General features: G+C 27.3%; 1 protein-coding gene across 11 annotated transcripts in view; it reads right to left on the minus strand.

Annotated features, from left to right (window-relative positions):
* Positions 1-9,080: 9,080 nt before the first annotated feature.
* The window catches only part of LOC106688163 (calcitonin gene-related peptide type 1 receptor), a 564,568-nt gene continuing 555,163 nt past the window's right edge, over positions 9,081-18,485 (minus strand). For 10 of the 11 annotated variants that reach the window (XM_067052399.1, XM_067052394.1, XM_067052389.1 and 7 more), the window contains 2 exons: positions 18,321-18,410; positions 9,081-13,104 (listed from right to left, as the gene is read on the minus strand). In XM_067052399.1, coding sequence (XP_066908500.1) covers positions 13,060-13,104; positions 18,321-18,410 — 135 coding nt within the window. In that variant the 3' untranslated portion in view covers positions 9,081-13,059. The remainder of the gene's footprint in view (positions 13,105-18,320; positions 18,411-18,485) is intronic. The other variant, XM_067052393.1, reaches the window with a different exon arrangement.

Consider the following 18,485-nt stretch of genomic DNA (forward strand, 5'->3'; position numbering starts at 1 on the left):
TGTAATGGGCTATATAATGTTTCATATGTTGAAATAATTGTTGCTTACTGGATATACTTATTAAATTTACTTTACAGCATAATATATTGGCCTTCAAAGAAAAAAATAATCAAAAAAAGTGTATATAGGATCTGGATTTAATTTTTTTTATTTCATAAAAAAATCTGTCATAGGATATGGGTTCAATTTTTAGGTTTCATGTTCGATTCAATTTTTAGGAAGTTAGTATAGTATAATAAAATTAAAACATAAAAAAAATGTAAGAAAAGATCTGAAAATGTTTTAAGTGGTGATGAATTTTAATTTTGTGGCTCCTTTCTCTGTGCCTTAACAGTGGAAGATAAATTTGTCATTTATACTGTATATATATTTCTGTTTACTGTAGGCACACTTCTTTCATACATATCAAATTACCATGAATTTTCCTTTTGCTTCTAAACTAAAATCATAATTATCTAAAGCTAATTACTGGTGATGATGCTTGAATTTTGATTTTACTTTGTGACATGTGCCCAATAAATGACTTCACTGTGCTTTTAAAGCATTGTTATGCTCCAGAAGATATTTTTGACAGATCTTCATTTGGTATCTTTATAATTTGTATTAAGTTAGGATTTATATTTGCAAGTTATATTTGGAAATAAATTAATTGGGACCTAAAACGTTTTAATTAAGTGGAAGTGCTCTTTGCATGTAAATTTTGAATAAGTCAATTAGTATGGTAGACTCAGATTCTTTTGATGCTTAATTGTAACTAAAAATTTTCAATTTAGAAATTACAACTCTCTTCCCATCTTGGTTAGTATTTTTAAAGAAACTTAACTACATCTTATTAATGATTATATCATGCTTATTTTTATTTTTTCCCAAAACTGAAACAACTGTAGTAAGTAAGTACATAATTTAAAATGAATTTTACCAGTTGATATTTTGACTTTATTATTCTGTCTTAAAAAATTATCTGGTATGTTATACCAAAATATTCTAGTATTAAATAATTCATATTGTGTTACAGAGCTGTGTTGGCTAGTTTATTTAGAATATGTATATGTGTGTGTATGTAAAATACTTTTAGAGGGCTTAGTGAATTTTCTATAAAACTCGAGCTACTAACTTATTCACTGTTAATAAAAGGAAGATGATTCAGGTGCAGTCAACGAATTCACTGTTAATGTGGTCATGTTCTGTTTGGAAGAATTCCATATTGAATTTGTGTAGACACCATAACAGAGTTGATATAAAGTTTGTTTTCATAGTAATGCTTCTATGAAACAAAAAGAAAGAAATTGCTATGATTTTCACCAATAAAAAAAAAAAAAAATCAATGAAAATAGCTATTATTGTTAACATTAGTTGTGCTTCCAATTAAATATTGTTTTATGTTAATATTCATAAATGGTATTTAATTTGGTGATATGTTGTTTCATCTATTCAAAATTATTTGCAATGCTTATTTCAAATAATGGGAATGCCTTTGATAAAGTAATTTATCCGCCCAAATATGGTTAATTTTTTAATTAATCGTAAAATAAAATAAAAATATTTATTGCATGTAATGTAATGTATTGTTATGTTAATATCTGATGATGCTTACTCTATAATTTGATTTATTTTTGTAATTAATTTGTTTTGATTGAAAATCATAAGTTTCTTCGACTGTATTTAATTATAACATATACATCAGTAGTCATTCAAATGAGTGTACTTATGCTTATTTTTTGTGGTGGATTTTATTATTTCCGTTTTTTTATTTCTTATTACATTTTAGTTTGATCAAGCTCCAGACATGAATGCCATTAAACTTTCAACCTCTGAGCTTATCTTTAAAGAGATGCGTTCATTAGAATTAATGTTAAGGAAATTTAAATTGAAATTAATTCATGACATTAGAATTGAAAACAATTAGATGAGACTGAGTACTTATATGTTGTGTATTATATGTTTTATAATTTGGTATATACCAGTTAAAAGATATTTTTATTGAGTAATGTTGTGTAAAAATGTATTCTCTATTTTTATTTGTTATAACAAACAATTAATGTATGAAATGGCTTATTTTATGATTGATTTATGGTCATGTTTTAACTGTTTTGTGCTGATAGTTCTTCACATTGTGGTCATAGGTAAGCTGTATTGTCCTTCATAAAATTTATTTTTAATTTGGCAGTCATGATTAAATGTAAGTTTCATCATTTCTAATTATTACTTCACTTCAGTTATTGAATTAGCCCTGTTTTATTATTTATTACTATAGCTATTTAAATATTTTTATATATAGCTCATGTAAATAAGGATATTGTATATCAGTTCTTAGTGTGTAATTGTTATATTTTATATTTATTTGTTCTAATTATTGATATTATAGTATTAGAAAAGATGTTTAAGGTTCATTACTTTATTTTGGTTTTGGTTAAAAATAGTTTCTTGTGAAGTTGACTATTGTAAAAATATTTGATTCTTTAAATATTTATTTAGTTTCTTAAGCTTGTGATTATTGATTACTATCTACTTATCATATACAGTAGACTTTTAAATGTTAGTCAAGAAGTTATTGTTGAGATTATATACTGCTCTGATGTGAGTAAAACAATAATGAAGTTAATAATTCTTCATTGTTTCATCTTATAGTAATTTCAGTTTTGCTTACTAATGTCTTAACTTTATTAATTGTTTGTTGCTTAAATATTTTTTTTTAAATATGAGTACCAATACAATTGTGTATTTAATTTTCATTTCAACTTATCATATATTCCTTTTCATTGAGACCATTGTAAATTGTTTATTTTTAAACTTTTATTTCTTTGCTACGTGAATGTCTTTATGACATGAAGTTTTTGATTGCTTTACTGTGTCTTTCTTGAGTACTAATACAACCATTTGTTTTTTCTTATATTTAACATAAGAATAAGAATTAACTATACCATTATTTATGTAGCATTCATCCATTTAACATTGAAACTTTTGGTTGATAATTAATAGCTGAGATACCAAGCTACATTACTGAAATATAAGTTTATTTTGTACATATTTATGAACTTAATTGCAGTATTTGACCAGTACTTTTAGTACTTTCAGTTTTCATACTAGTCACATTTTTTGAAATGTATTTCCCCTAGAGCTTGTGACAAATGACATTTTGTACCATTTCTCTCCATTTCTTTTGTAAAGAACTGGAATTGCTTCTTTGCCAGCAACCATTTCGGTTTAACCTCTCTAATCCAATTACTTGGAACATATCCAGGCACCCCTAAGATAAATATCTCAAAGTTTTCTGTTTTAGTAGTTTAGAGGAACATTATCCATTACGATTTGGATTTTTCTCTCCTTTTTTTTCTACCTTGGGTTTTAATAAAATTAATGCCTGATGATTAATGAGTATGTTTTAATTAATTAAACATACTTGACAGAACTGGAATTCCAAGCAACTGAATGGTCAGCGATATAAAGTTGATAAGTATGTGTATATATTTGAAAGAATTTATTATTTTTAATGGATAAATATGTTTTATAGTCAAAATGTTCATTCTATTCGTTTAAAGTAAGTAGTTAACTCTAAGCGACTGCCCCTCCCCAAACTTTTGGTTTAAAATTGGTATTTGAAAGCTTCCATGGCAGCTGTATTAATTGCAAAATGTAACTTATCATCTTCATACATCTGATTCTAGATTATGTAATAATGATTAATTTACTCCTGGTTTTTATTTTACTTTTTTAAGCATGTATTTTATAAAATAATGTCAATCTAGTAGCTGAAATCACTTCAGTTATTAGAACTAGTTAGACCTGATGTATTTTATATTTTTGCTCAAATAATTTATTTCTTCCTTTAAATTTTCAACTTGTTATTAACATAAATAGAAGACTGATCCAATAGTCTTCTATTTACTTGTAACTTTATTTTGTATCATCATATATTGTATTGGATTTACAATTTTTTCTGGTTTTATCAAACCATAAAAAGAAAAAAAAAGAGATGGCTTAAGAAAATCTATATTTATGTTCAAAAGTTTAAGTTTTAATTTCTAATTATTGACTATTTTACTCATTCTTTGGATATCTTTTTATATATATTTAATCAATTTTTATTTATATAGGTTATATTGGGTATCAAATTGTAAATATTGAAGTAAAATGAGCTTAAGATATGATTTAATTTAATTAATTAATTATATGTAAAATTAAATGGATTAATAATAGATAATATTTTCGTTTTATTTGATTTAAACCAATCATTGAATCAGTATTATTTTTTTTAAAGTTCTACTGGTGTATTCTTCTTATGTTTTCTTCTAATGTATTAGTCATGTTTTCCGTTATTTTATTAGGTCTTTTATTTGATAGCCTGAACTCTCATCATGGCTGGACTATTAAATTCTGATAGACTTTGAATCGATTCCCATTAAAATAAAGAGATCATGTAAAAGCTTGAACAGTACATTTATATTTATATAAGTGTACAGGCTTAATCTTCCAGATTTCAGATTGGGAAGTTTATTATATCCTTTTCCACTACTGAAGAGATTTGATTTAACTACTTATTGATATCTTAGAATGGTGCTGTTTTCTTGTATTCTGTCTGAAAGGTATGAGTCTATTTGTAGTAACTACTGTAATTTTTTTTTGGCTTAGCTAAGACTTATCTCTCTCAAGGATTTTAATCAGAACAGGATTCAGAATCCTTTCAGCCAGGATATGTAACTTCTTTGTAGATTCAGTTATATATCAGACTATGTGTTTTCTCAATACCTGATGGCCTAGACCAGTGGTTCCCAAACGTTTTGTGGCAGTGGAGTATTCTGCAAGGAAGTGGCATGGATAAGTAGCTTCCAAAACCATATATTTTATTCATTCATATGTATTTGACATATATTTATTTAGACCCTTTTATTCTTTTACCAGGTTAGGTTTCTTGCATAAAAAATGTTGCCAGTAATGGAGCCATTACTCATGGAATTTTTGTGGGCCACTGCTGCCAATAAAACTTTTTATTTATTATACTTCCATTTACAAGCTTTTAGGGGAGGAGCAATGAAGAGGATAATATTAGGCCTGTTCCAACAACCGCTTCTGACTGTCCGGAACTGTTTGGAGCATGCTTGGTATGGGGTTACGCCTCCCAAAACCTATACTGCACATGCTATGGACAGTCAGAAGTGGTTGTTGGAACAGACCTATTGTGGTGCAACCCAGTAGTGCGGTTGTGCACCTTACTGATTAGGCCATACCTTCTTATCTTCTGCTATTTCCAGCTTGCCCAGCAGCTAGGATGCATATCCTGCATGATCAGACAGATAGGGTGAAATCGGTCTATCAAACATCACAGCAGCAATATCGATAAATGAGAAAGGAACTCCCTGATACATGTATTTTATCAAAAATATCTTGAGGAGGAAAGAGTATAGGGATCCTAAACTTGGTTCTATAGAATAAAAATATTTCATTTACAAAATATATAAATAAAGAGAAATAGTCTATGATTCCTTTCTTCTGGGAACAGTTCTTTATTGTGTATATTTACCTTAACAATAAAAAAGCATCTCTAGACTACTGCATGTATCTAATAGAATTATTAGACAGAATAAAAGGCAAGGAAAGAATATACCATATAATATTGAAACCAGGAGATCTTATTGGTTTGACCACCTAATGTGAATGGAAAATGATCGATGGCTGAAAAAGTTTATGTGGAAAAGCCAGAATATAGGTAAAAAAGGTTGGTGGCTGCGTTGGAAGTGGTTGGATAGGTTATGGATGCAGAAAATTCTGGGGCTAAGAATGTTGTAGTTGTACTAATCTGAAATACTAATTAATATTGTTTGTTTCTTTTCTCTGCAAGTATTTCATTTTGTTGACCTTTACTTAAAGATATTTTGTTTTGGACTATCTTCCCTTGGAGTCTAATTGTACTGGGAGAGTAGAAACTGGGATAAGTATGTTATTCAAAACTGTGCTTTTAGCCATCAGGCTAGTCTGATCACTATGTTATTTTACAAAAATAACTGATTGGTTGGTTTTTATCCAAGTTTCAATCAGGAAACAGCCCTATTATTTGATTCCTCAGTTTTGGCTCTATGATTTTGAGTGTATACAAATTTATTGTCCTTTCTTCAGTTGATCATTTTAGAAAAAAAAAAGTTTTCTTTAGTGTCAGAAGATTAAACCATACAAATCGAAAATTACATTCCTTATCCTTCTCTTATTTTTTGAACCTCATAAGTTAATTTTACTCTGTTGACACTTAAGAGTAATTATGTTACCTCGTTTAAGATCAGATTGGCAAAGTGAGGTATGCTAAGATCTTTTATGTTTTAATTTTTATTGTGCATTCGTGGCAGTAATTATGTGGAATACAGGAACTTGGTTCAGTATTATAATTTAACAGTATTGCCGAATTTGTGAAAGTTTTGTTTGGTTAGTGATTAACTTAACATGAAAGCCTTGGGCTTTTTTTTTTTTTTTTTTTTTTTTAGAATCTTCCAAAATGAACTAATTTTGATTTTTGTCTCTAATTTGAATTTTATATTATACTATTACTTTTGAGCATTTTGAAAAGAGTGATTACTTTTTTTTGGCCATATTTATTTGTTACTTTTATATTTCTATTTTTGTTACCAGTTTCATACCAGAAAGCTACAGTATAACTGTAATGTAAACTCGCCTATTAAAAAATCTTGGGTATAGTGGCCAGTATTAAAAGGAAAGGTTGGTTACTTTTGTACATTTACCTGGCTATTATAAGAAACAAAAATCAACCAAGCTACCCAAATACTGACTTTGGTTTACAAGAGTTGTAAATAAAACATAAGAAAAAGCCTGTGGGATTACTTCCTGGTGGAGTGATAGCATTCAGAATATCCTGTCAACAATGAAGTCAATAATAAGAAAATGGGATAAAGTTGAGGAAGAGAAACTGATACTAAAATAAATCAATTCTAGGAAATGCTCTATTATCTTCCGAATTCTAAGAAATGATTATTTGGCCTACAGTTTTTCTGATGAATTTTTAAAAATTATAAATCCAACAAATTTTCCAAGAAAAGCAACAGAAAAAAAAATTGTAATTTAAAAATCACTTTTTTAGAGTAAACGAATTCCTAAGTAGATAGGCAAGTATGCATTTTAAACTTGAATATGAAAAATACAGTTGTTAACTAGTGACTGTATTTACTATCTGAATAGTTTAGAGGAGCCTCTTACAATAAAGATGATTTATTTCATACTAAGAATAGGGAATAATAGAGTCATTGTAAAATAAACTGTCTCTTTAGAAATCTAGAAAAAAAAAAATTTTTATAATGTAATAGCTATGTTTGTTCTCATGATAACTTGTGGTATTGCATATTACAATACCAGTATATTAAGTATTTTCATCATCATATTTGGCACAACAGCCTGTTACCAAGCTTGGACCTCCTTTAATAGCTTCTGCCAGGCCATCCTGTCTTCTGTTGCAACTCTCCAGTTTCAGGTTCCTAGAAGGATCCTGGCATCCGTTGATTCAGCGTCCGACCATCTCATGTTCGGCTTCCCTACTCTTCTGTTATCATGTAATTGCATGGATAGAACTTTATTTGGGATGTCATCCTTGTCACATGACCTGCCCATCGGAGTCTACTCTCCTTATTAACTTGACATCATTGTCTCCATACAAAGCTGATAGCTCCATGTACTTCCTTCTTCTCCATACATTGTTTTTTCTAACATGTCAAATATTTTTCTAAAATGGACCTCTCGAAGACCAAGAGTCTTGTTTCTTCAGCTTTAGTGAAGGCTCAAACCTCGAATCCGTATGTGGCAACAGGACTTACAAGTGATTTAGAGATTTACCTTGTTTCCTTAGAGAGCAAATCGCATCTGAAATGTTTTGCCAGGTCAAAGCAGCATCGGTTGGCAGCAGCGATCCTTCTGCTAATCTCCTGAAAGATATTGTTTTGGCTTTTCAATTAATTTCCCAGGTATACGAAACAGCTCACCCACTCAAACTTGAATGAACCTGCATAAAATGTTCCAGTTCCTGGTCCACATCCTCCAGCTCTTAAGTACTCCGTCTTGTTCTCATTAACTAGAAGACCCAATTGTACATGATTCTCTCTGGCTTTGTTCCGATCGGGCAATAATGTCAAAATCGTTGGCATACCCTATTAACTAGACTGTTGTTAAATATAGTGGCAGGAAGTAGAATACCTGACTCACAAACAGCCTTCTCCCATATTAAGTATATTAGTAATATATACTCCATTGACAAGAATATTGAGAAGAAGAGGGCTCACTGAATTATTTTGCAGCAGCCCCGGAGTAAGCTGATGGCAGCTCTATAGTTGAATATGAATAACTGAATGTTATAATTAAAGTAATTCATGTGACATATAATAAAAATACTTTCACCATTTTTTATTTATTTATTTATTTTTTTTAATGATTTTTGACCTGAACTGTGAAAATTATTACTTTACTGGCATCCTGAGCTCTGTTGAAGAAGTCAAACTGTCTTGAAGGTTCTCCTGACAATGAAATCCCAGAAGTTGTTCCCCTCTCCCCTAAGCCTTTTTAAATTCAAAATATTTCTCCCATGTCCAACATTCTGGAAAGTTTAAGACTAACACTTTTATTTTTATAACCAAACAAACTAAGGTTCTGAGAAATAAATGATCTTTATCCCCATAGTGTGTATAGCTCAAAATTTTCAAAAAGGATACTATTCTGACATTTTATAAATCCCTGAACTACAAAGTGATAGATTATTTTAGAAAAATCATAGTATAAGTTCTTTTTTTGTGATGGGTACCCAGACAAAATATCGGAGAGAATGGGTTGTATACTTGGTTATAAGAAAACTCAGATATTAGAAAGATAAATAATTTCTTTGTATTTTAGTTAATAATTAATTTGTAATTTTAGTATTGAAATATATAGTTAAAGTAATGACCATGAATATATGTATTAAAATTTTATTTTATTTAATGGATCAAATTGGTAAAATCAATTGCATAAATATCAATAACACATATATACTTTATTTAACATATTTACACATTTTTAAATACATTTCTATTATAAATATATATGTTTATATACACAGCTCACATGTATAAATACTTTGAAACCATCACACAGATGTGCAACAATCTTTATGAAAGATTTTTGGTATCCTATAATTGTATTTTATTTTACCAATCCACAAATATTTGGAAATTAATATGTTTTGAATAATAAGCACACACAAACAATCTATTGAAGCACTTAAGTTTTTCTAATGATTGAAGTAATGTTTTGTTTTAGAAGATAGTACTGAAATAGTTGGAACTCCAGTGGTCTATTTATCTATTGTTTTTAAATTTTACATTTTGTTACACTTTTTTTTTTTTTCAATTTATTTTTACAAAATATTGTTTCTTAAAAAAATCAGATACACATCAAATAGCATATTGAACACCTTTATAATACATTTAATACAACAAATACACACATAATATTTCTAATTCCATGAATTACTTATCTTGTTTGTTCTTAAGTCAAATAATTTTGTTTAATTACAAATATATACACATTTAAATCCATAAGATGCATTTTTGTTTTTATTTTAGAAATTAAATTAGGATACATAAATAGAAGAAAGAATAAAATACATTATTTTTGTTCAAAGATCTTAAAATATAAAAATATGTTGTTGATTTCCTTTTTTTATTTAAGCCTTCTGTATAATACACTATGTTATAAATAAAATCTATAGGTTTGTTCTAAATATTTATTATTTGTCTTAATACTAATTCTAATAATGAATGTATGAAAAAACACGATTATGTCATGGACACAGTTTATTTTATTTGTATTTATTTGCATGCTTAAAAGTTCAACTTAAGATATAAATTTACATATTAGATACCACCCATCAGTGACTTTGGCTTATAGTCATATAAGACATTTTTTTTGTTTATTTTTTATATAATACATTTCTGACTGAAATGTAATTGTAACATATTTAAGTTATTACTATTCTCTTAATGTATGATTTCAATTATAGTTTTTAAGTTAAAATATAATATATTTTGGTCAATGAAAGAAAAAAGAATGACTAGACATTTTATGCTTCTGAAATAACTAATAACTAAAGATTTGTATAATCTTATTATATTTCACCAGTAAATAGAATTAGTTGGTAAATTACTGACTTGTTTCGAAATACCATTTAATTTCCTGCGACTACTGATTATTATTCTTAAACATATTTAATGCAAATAAAGTCATGGCCAGGTGGTCGTGAATTCATAATCAAAGCCTGAATGAAAAGATGTAAAAATAGTCGTTTAACATAACTAGAAAGGGAGTAACAACAAGGAATCAAGTAATGTGTAATTTGTATAAATATATGTATGAATATATTTTCTGAATTTTCTTCATATTTTATAATGAAACTTTGAAAACTGGATCGGAAGGAACCATCATTTTTATTATTTTTTATTTTATGAAAATGGAACATACCCATGGTTGTAATATTAATTGTGCTGAAAATTAAAAGATAAAATAATTTCCACATCAATTATATGAGTATATGTAGTAATTAGCAGAAACCAGATTTTTATGGATATTTATTTAGCCTGTTTTTTTCTTACTATCTGGAAAAATATACAAATTACAAATTTAAATATTTTGATAAGGGAAAAATTCAATTATTTTAAAATAAAACAGATGTATAATATTTAGTATTATTGCTTGTAATAGAGAAAATTAGAAACTTAATCCTTTGATACGTTTTTAAAACAGGCTTATATACTCTAGTTTTCTGTTCACAAATTTTGTTTTGTATCATTCCACTGATCTATCTTTATTCTAATTAGCTACTTCGTTTGATCTCATCTGTTTTATTGTCCTCATTATTTTGTTTAAAATTAAAAAACATTATATATACTTACATTTAATTTTAAATGCCTCAATTCAGTTACTAGTTTCTTTCTCCTTTTTATTTCCTTTAATTAAAAATGTTATGGATTAAAGAAAACAGTAATTTTAAATTGTTTAATTCATAATCTACTCAAAACAAATTTTATTATAAAATATGATGAAGATGGTCAGGGTTACGGTCAAAAAGAACAAAAATAGTTTTCAAATATTTATTATCCAACGTTTCGCCCCACTTTATAGGGCTTCATTAAGGCTGTTCAAGATGATAGCTTTACAGACTTTTCTGTAAAGTTATTAGCCAATCAAAGTCTGTGAAGCCCTGATGTAGCCCTACGAAGTGGGGAGAAATGTTGGATAATAAATAGTTGAAAACTATTTTTGTTCTTTTTGATCGCAACCCTGACCATCTTCTTCATATTTGAAATTATATGGTTATTATTATATATATATATTTTGTTATTATATTTCTAGGAAAAAATCTTATTTTTTGTTTTGTTATCTGTCTATTTCTAGTATACTTAAACACTTATCTTTTCCTGCATGCTTTATGAATTTTTCAATTAAAGCTAAAAGATTTAGTCTCTTTTCATCAGTCATTATTTTATACTAATCAAATCATTGAGCGAACTGTTTAAATAAATTCCTTTTGTGTTTTCTCTTATTTTAAACAGAAGATGACATTATTATTTTCATTACTTTTATTCCAACTAAATAATTATTAACCAGTAATAGGTTTTAGAATAATGTTTAGGATTTTTGAATGTCCAAAGTATGTAATATAATATGCACACAAAAAGTTATATACTTTTTATGTTTCATGACTAATGATCATTTTGTGTTTTTAAAAATTGGACATTAAATGGTTAAAAAAAAAAATTGATAAACCAAAATAAAATTAGTTTTTAAAATATTTAGATTGAAACTTGATTATTATAAAAACTTCTTGGAAAATTAAAACTTCAATAATCCTTTATTTATTCATTAGATGACATTTCAGGCCCACTTTATGTCCATTTTAAAACCTTGTTAGGACATTAGAAATTAGGATTGAAAATGGAGTAAAAGTGGGCTTGAAATGTCATGTAATGAAAAATAAAGGAATTTTGGAGTTTTAATTTTCCCAGAAGTTGTTATATAGAAGAATATATGATTTTTAGAAAATATTGGACACTATTATTTTAAATAAACATTATAAATCTCGAGGAACATCGTAGCCACTGTTTTGAACTAAATTGAAAGATAATTTTATTTATTAATCACTAAAAATTACATCCATGAAAATTTAGTCAGTTTTATTTATGACTAATTTTTGCCTTCCTCTGAATAAAACCAGCCTCATGTGTCTGTAACCACTGACTTACTGACCATAATATTTCATAAATGACTGACATTATTAATGGAGGTATTAATATTAGCAATAAGGCTAGGATTTAGAAAAATCGGATTCTAATTGCTTAAAAAAAATTTTTTTTTGATTAAGATTATTAAATTAAAGTGAAGGGAGAAAGGGTAATTAAAATTGTTCTTAGGATGATACTCCTTACTAATAAGTATTTAATCAAGGAGTTGCATGTGCTATTAAATTAAATATTTAAAGGAAATAAATTATGTTTATTTTTATCTTAGTTCAATTTTTTTTTAAAATAAAAAAATTAAAACCACTGATCTTAAACTTGTATACTGCATGTATGCTCCCATGCTCTAAACTTATTGGATCACTTGAGCTTTTGATAAATTATTTAATTCAGTGCATAAAATATTTTCCCTCTTCATTTGACCCTATTCTTTACTTGATTTTCACAATGTAAAGCATAGGAACTGTCTAATGGGACCATGGGAACTTTTAAAATTCAATGCTAAAAAAAAGAAAATTTGAAACATTCCTTGAATTTCTTAATATGGACTATATTTAAAGTGTTTTTTGATTAATTGAGGGTTGCTCTATTTATTTATTTGCTTTCTTATTTTAAAAATCACAATTTCTTCGTCTATTGAATATAAAATCAACAAGACATCATGCTTAAATATGATAAAGCCATAAAGCATACATACCAAATATTAATGATAACATATTTGAAAATAAAAATTTTATTAGATAGGCTTGTTCATATTTTCTGTTTGGTAACAGGAAGAATTCGAAAAATTATATAAATACTGATGTTAGACATTTTCTTCAGATGTAGGAACGATGGTAGATCTTCCACACTGTAAAAGGTAAGTAAAATAAAATATTCAACAAAATAAAGAGAAAAAAAAACTAAATATAAAAGAAAATAAATTAAAAAAATTCTTGCAGGGTTTTTAGATTTATTTTTCATCAAAAAACAAATTTACATATTTTAGTTACTTTTCGGTTCTTCGATATACTTTAGTTGCAATAAAAGAATATTATTAATTGCCCTCACAACCTTAAAATGAGTTATTGAAACTCTATTAATTTTTATGCTTATTAGTAAAGTGAACAATGTGTCGGTCATCCTTTAGGATACTTTACTTCAGAAATTCTTTACTTAGCAACTCAAAATAATTTTTAATGAGGTGTAGATAGTTTACTGTAGATTACTAATTGGAGAAGATGATTGGGAGTGCAGTCAGCAAAAATTATTCATTTCCCACTCTCCATATTTCTTTGTCTACCTTGTTCTTTTTTTAAAAATATTGTGTTTTCATACGCTTTAATATTTATTTAACCTTTCTTGCTCCCATTATACATTATATCATATATCCATTACTCCTATATATAATATATATATAAATAAAGTTAATATTCACACTTTTATTCATATATAAGTCACTTACCAATTGGATCATATATTTCATTTTCTGTCATATTGTTCAATATGTAGATTCAAATTGTTTTTCAGTTTTTTTGACACTACTTACAAATCTTATATTATACATATCTTCTTACCTACATAATATTATATTTCATCTTTCACTGTTGTCAATCAACTGTTTTGTATTATTCAATTCAATATTTTGTATAATTCCAAATTTGTTAGTATATTATTTCTTTTCAACTTTATGTTTTTCTAAATGATGGTTGTTATCTCTTTTTGCTCTGTAGTGCTGGTGAAGAACTGAAACTCAGGTCGAAACGTCGGCATAAATAAGTAATTTTTTTTTTATTTATGTTTTTTTGACTGACCGCACCCCCGATCATCTTCTCCAATTCAAAATAAATTAGTATTTCAATAAAGGAGTGCTTTATGGAAATTCACATGAAATTTCCTTCATACTTAGATGATTGCAGTATTTGTTTCTATCAGAGTATTAATTATTTTTATAATCATTATTATCTCATTAATATGCATAAATTCTATTGGTTTTTTCTTTTAATATGAAATAAGTCTGAAAAAATATGAACGATAAGATTCTAATACTTTTGAACAATAATTAAAAAAATGAATACATCATTTCAGAAGCTTCTCATCTCAACCATAGTTTTGTAGGATGTCTGTATAATTTTATCTATAAGAATTCCTGCAACTTGTCACTAGAATGAACCATTCATTTTTATTTTTCAAAAAAATAATATTAGTTACGAGGTGTCACAGCAACGATATAATATTTCTTTAATTACAAAATAAATTGAGACATTTTATTTGTATAATAAATAAAGAGAAAAAAATATTCGGCGCGGTATATCTACAGGCCCCATAACAATTCATTCTGACCTGCGACCGCCGGCAGTCAGAGATCCCTAGTTCGAGTCTCTGCAAATAAAGTTTATTTTTAAAACTTTAATTCTAAATAAAAGTTTCAGAATTAAATGTAATTTTTAAAAATTTAATAGTAGCTATACTTTTTTTTTTTTCTACATTTAACTTTTAATTGTAATAATATTTATTGGTAATTTTTATTTTGTTATTGGCAGGTAATCTAGGTAAGTTCATTTTTACTGTCACAATTCAGCAATAATTCGGTTTAACCCGATTGAATAATAAAATACAATACAAGTACGCATAATTGATCGATTTTAAAAATTTATATTTTTGTTATAAAAACCTTGACAAAGAGCAAAAATTATTGAAATAAAACAGAGGGAAACAGTGAATAGAAAATATTTAAAATAAAAAGAATATACAGGAAGTGCAAGTCGCTATGACTCTTAGAAAGGAAAAAAAACCAGAGAAATTCGGAATTTTTCTTTCATTCCTTATTTCTTCCAATGGGAATTTAGGTTTGTCGAAGCTTTTATACATTTTCTTCTTCAGCTGTTGGAGCTGCAGTCGATCTTACGAACTGGAAAAATAAATACTAGTTTCAGATATAATCTGCATTTGTACATATAAAGAAAAATTATCCGTCATTCAGATAACATGAATTTCTAAAGAAATAAAGTCTGTCTCCTCATATTTAAAAAAAAAATTCACTAAATAAGAAACTGTAAAAATCTACTGGCTGAAATAAAAATTGAATTATAAAATAAATTGAAAGAGATAAAATATATTCAAATGACTGAACAAATCAATATAACATAAAACAAGGTTAGACAGAAATTTAGGATGGCAATTGGTGGTTGTATGAAAATAAGTGGAGTTTAATCGTTCAATGGCTAAATTTTGTTCAAAGATCAACTAAATTAACTTAGCTAAATTGAAAAAAAAAAATGAAATTTTTCTTAGTGGAATATATGAAATTCGAAAAATAATTTTCTATTATATTTTAATCAAATGTTAGCAGTTCAAATATAAATATTTTTTTATTTCCAATGAATAAAGTAAAATTTAGATCCAAAACTAAATCATCAATTATAGTTCGCAGTATCCTTGTTTGAATAATTAGAATCCACTTGTTTCAAATACTTTATTTCATCTGTAACAATCCATAAAGATCTGAGCCCTGTTTCATAATGAAAGCTAATATTACTAGTTCATAAATATAAATATACAAACTGGATTTATATCTTTCAGGTGATGTAGGGATGTCCTACATTTTTATCTTTATGAATTCTCAAAGTCAGTACCAAATCGTATGAATTTTATTTTACATGAGTCTTTACTAAGCCTGATAGCTGCATTTCAATTTTCTAAGCATGAAATCTTAAATCAGATACTTTTGCTTTGAGAAAATTTATTATTATTGCCAGAGATTCTTTTACATGCCAAAAGTTTTGAAATATCTTCAGAAAAAGTTTGTCATTTAAAAAAAAAAATCGTTATTAATTTTCAAACAAGGTTTTGTTTTGATATTGCAATAAACTTGAAAAATGCAACGAAGTTATCTTTCTATGTCGTTATAGGGAAAAACAATTATGAAAAATAACTTCTTCAAAAATTTAAAACACAATATTTCTTTCTAGTTTAATGTTTGTTAGCTTAAAGTAGGCTCAGATATGTCGTTAGATTTACCATCAAATGTAACATTTTCAACCATTGATCTTTTAATTCAGAATAAGTCTTTGTTGCCAATGAATATCTCGTTTGCTTTTAATAAAACAAAGAACATTACATAAAAACTAATTTATGCTCTTAAAAATAAAGATCTGATTATTCACTAAGAAGCACTTTAAATTTATGGTGACTTACAGTTTTCGTACTTAATTAAAAAATAAATAAATAAAATAATTACTAAATTTATAAATCGAGACGGTTCTTGCAAAAACGTTTGTTTCCTTCTTGGTGGATTATGCAATGAAATGTTATCACTTCATGGTAAATTTTAACTTTTAAATGGAAATAAATCCTTCTCCCGAAACCCTGCATGAAAATAGAAATAAACTCTTTTCCCGAAACACTTCACACATAGTTTCATATGTAGCAATCGGCAAAATTTTAGTGGGCGGTTTTGTTTTCTATAAAACTTACGATAGCATTTGCAGTTTCTACTCTTTCGTGTCCGTTACGTGGTAAGCATCATACAAATTTTCTTCAGAGCCTTCAGATAAAATACAGTACACAAAATTGTAAACTTGCAAAAATTTATTTAAGTTTTCAGCTTTAACAATCTTTGAAAATATTTGCAATAAAAATCTTTACATTTGATCACTATAAAGCTGACATTTTAATGGTATTAGGTGATTGGAACTAGCCATTTGAACGTAGAAGTTCAGTTTTTCAGATTTTTCTGAAGTTTTTTCCACTGTTTGCTTTCAGTGATTTTTATGTAGCTTGTGGTAAGCAAGGCATGATTTTTGTGTGCCGTTCTTATTATTTGACAATTTCAAATAATAAAGACAATCTGTGTTAGTGATGAATGATTTACTTCATTCACTTTTGAATTATTAGCCTTCATACATTGAGGTCTCGTAAACTGATCTTATTTTTAGTTTTCGCGGTCGTTGCTTCAACTACCATAGTAGGTAAAGATGAAATATAAAAATATCAAAGAGGTGCACTAATATCCTGAAAGAAAGACAGGATTTGCGGACCGCTGGTCTAGACATTTTGTCACCGTGGTATCTCGTAACACTATCAGTTTATTTTTATAATGATCTTTGTGCGATTAATTAGATAAGTCCACGATTTTACATAAAGGAAGATGCATGTTCGGAGTCTTTATAATTCACTTGAAACGGTTCAGGAGTTAATTTTTGGGAAAGTGAAACATGAGCAAAATTAATTAATTCAATTAATATACGAGAAAATGGAAACATCGAATCATTATAATCGTACCTGTATTTAAAAATTACATTTCTTTATAATGAAATTAAATTTATTTTTTATTATTATTTCAAACCGACTTTAATTTTTTGTTCCAAGTTTGAAATCATTTCTTTTTCCCATTAAAAGAAGCTCTAAAATATGAATTTTTATAGCAACAGAAATAAAAAAAATCTTTCGATCAAGAAATTTTAAGTACCTTTGATTTTGTTTATTTGAAAAAATAACCATATCCCATTGTTAGTAATAATCAGTGGGTCAATATACAGTACGTAATAATTTTATGTTTAGTAATTTTCAATGGTTGTTTTAACAATAGTAAGATTTTACTGTCACTTATATATGGATCTTGAATGAATGAATTTTAATTTTATGAAGTATATAGTAGGGGTATTATTATCATGAACAATAAAGAAATGAATTTAATGTACAAGTATTAATTTCGTTTTAAAATAGGATGGTAAGTGAAAGTTGTGTGGTGCGTGGATCAGATTTTGAGTCCGGAATTGTATAGGAAATAATAAATCGACTCGAGTCAAATAATAAAACAAATGGGAATTAAAAAAGAAAGTAGAAGGAACTCAATGGTAATAGCACCCTTGAAATCCTCTTCACTCCAAACACTCCATTGCTCAATCCATCGATCCACTCTCAGGCCATAATTTTACAACTAAGTCTACAGAAGACCGCGAAATACAAGAAACCTAAAGCCACAAATAGATTGAAGGTATTGTCAATAAAAATACTTAAAAAATTTATTTTAAACTTTAACTAATTAATTTATATTAATTAAACGTATAATCTGGAAGGCCTTACTTTACTTACTGAAACAGTAGTTGCGGTATATGAATTGGCTCTCGTTCGGAATGTTGCATATTGCCATTTCCTTTTGATTTGAGCCATTACCTGAAAACATTATTTTTAATGTAATTAATATTTGGTATTTATAGAATTGAGAAAAACATTTTTTCCTTCAATTAT

The sequence above is a fragment of the Halyomorpha halys genome, unplaced genomic scaffold (assembly GCF_000696795.3).
Source record: "Halyomorpha halys isolate HHAL.00 unplaced genomic scaffold, Hhal_1.1 Scaffold41.1, whole genome shotgun sequence".
Classification (NCBI taxonomy): domain Eukaryota; kingdom Metazoa; phylum Arthropoda; class Insecta; order Hemiptera; family Pentatomidae; genus Halyomorpha; species Halyomorpha halys.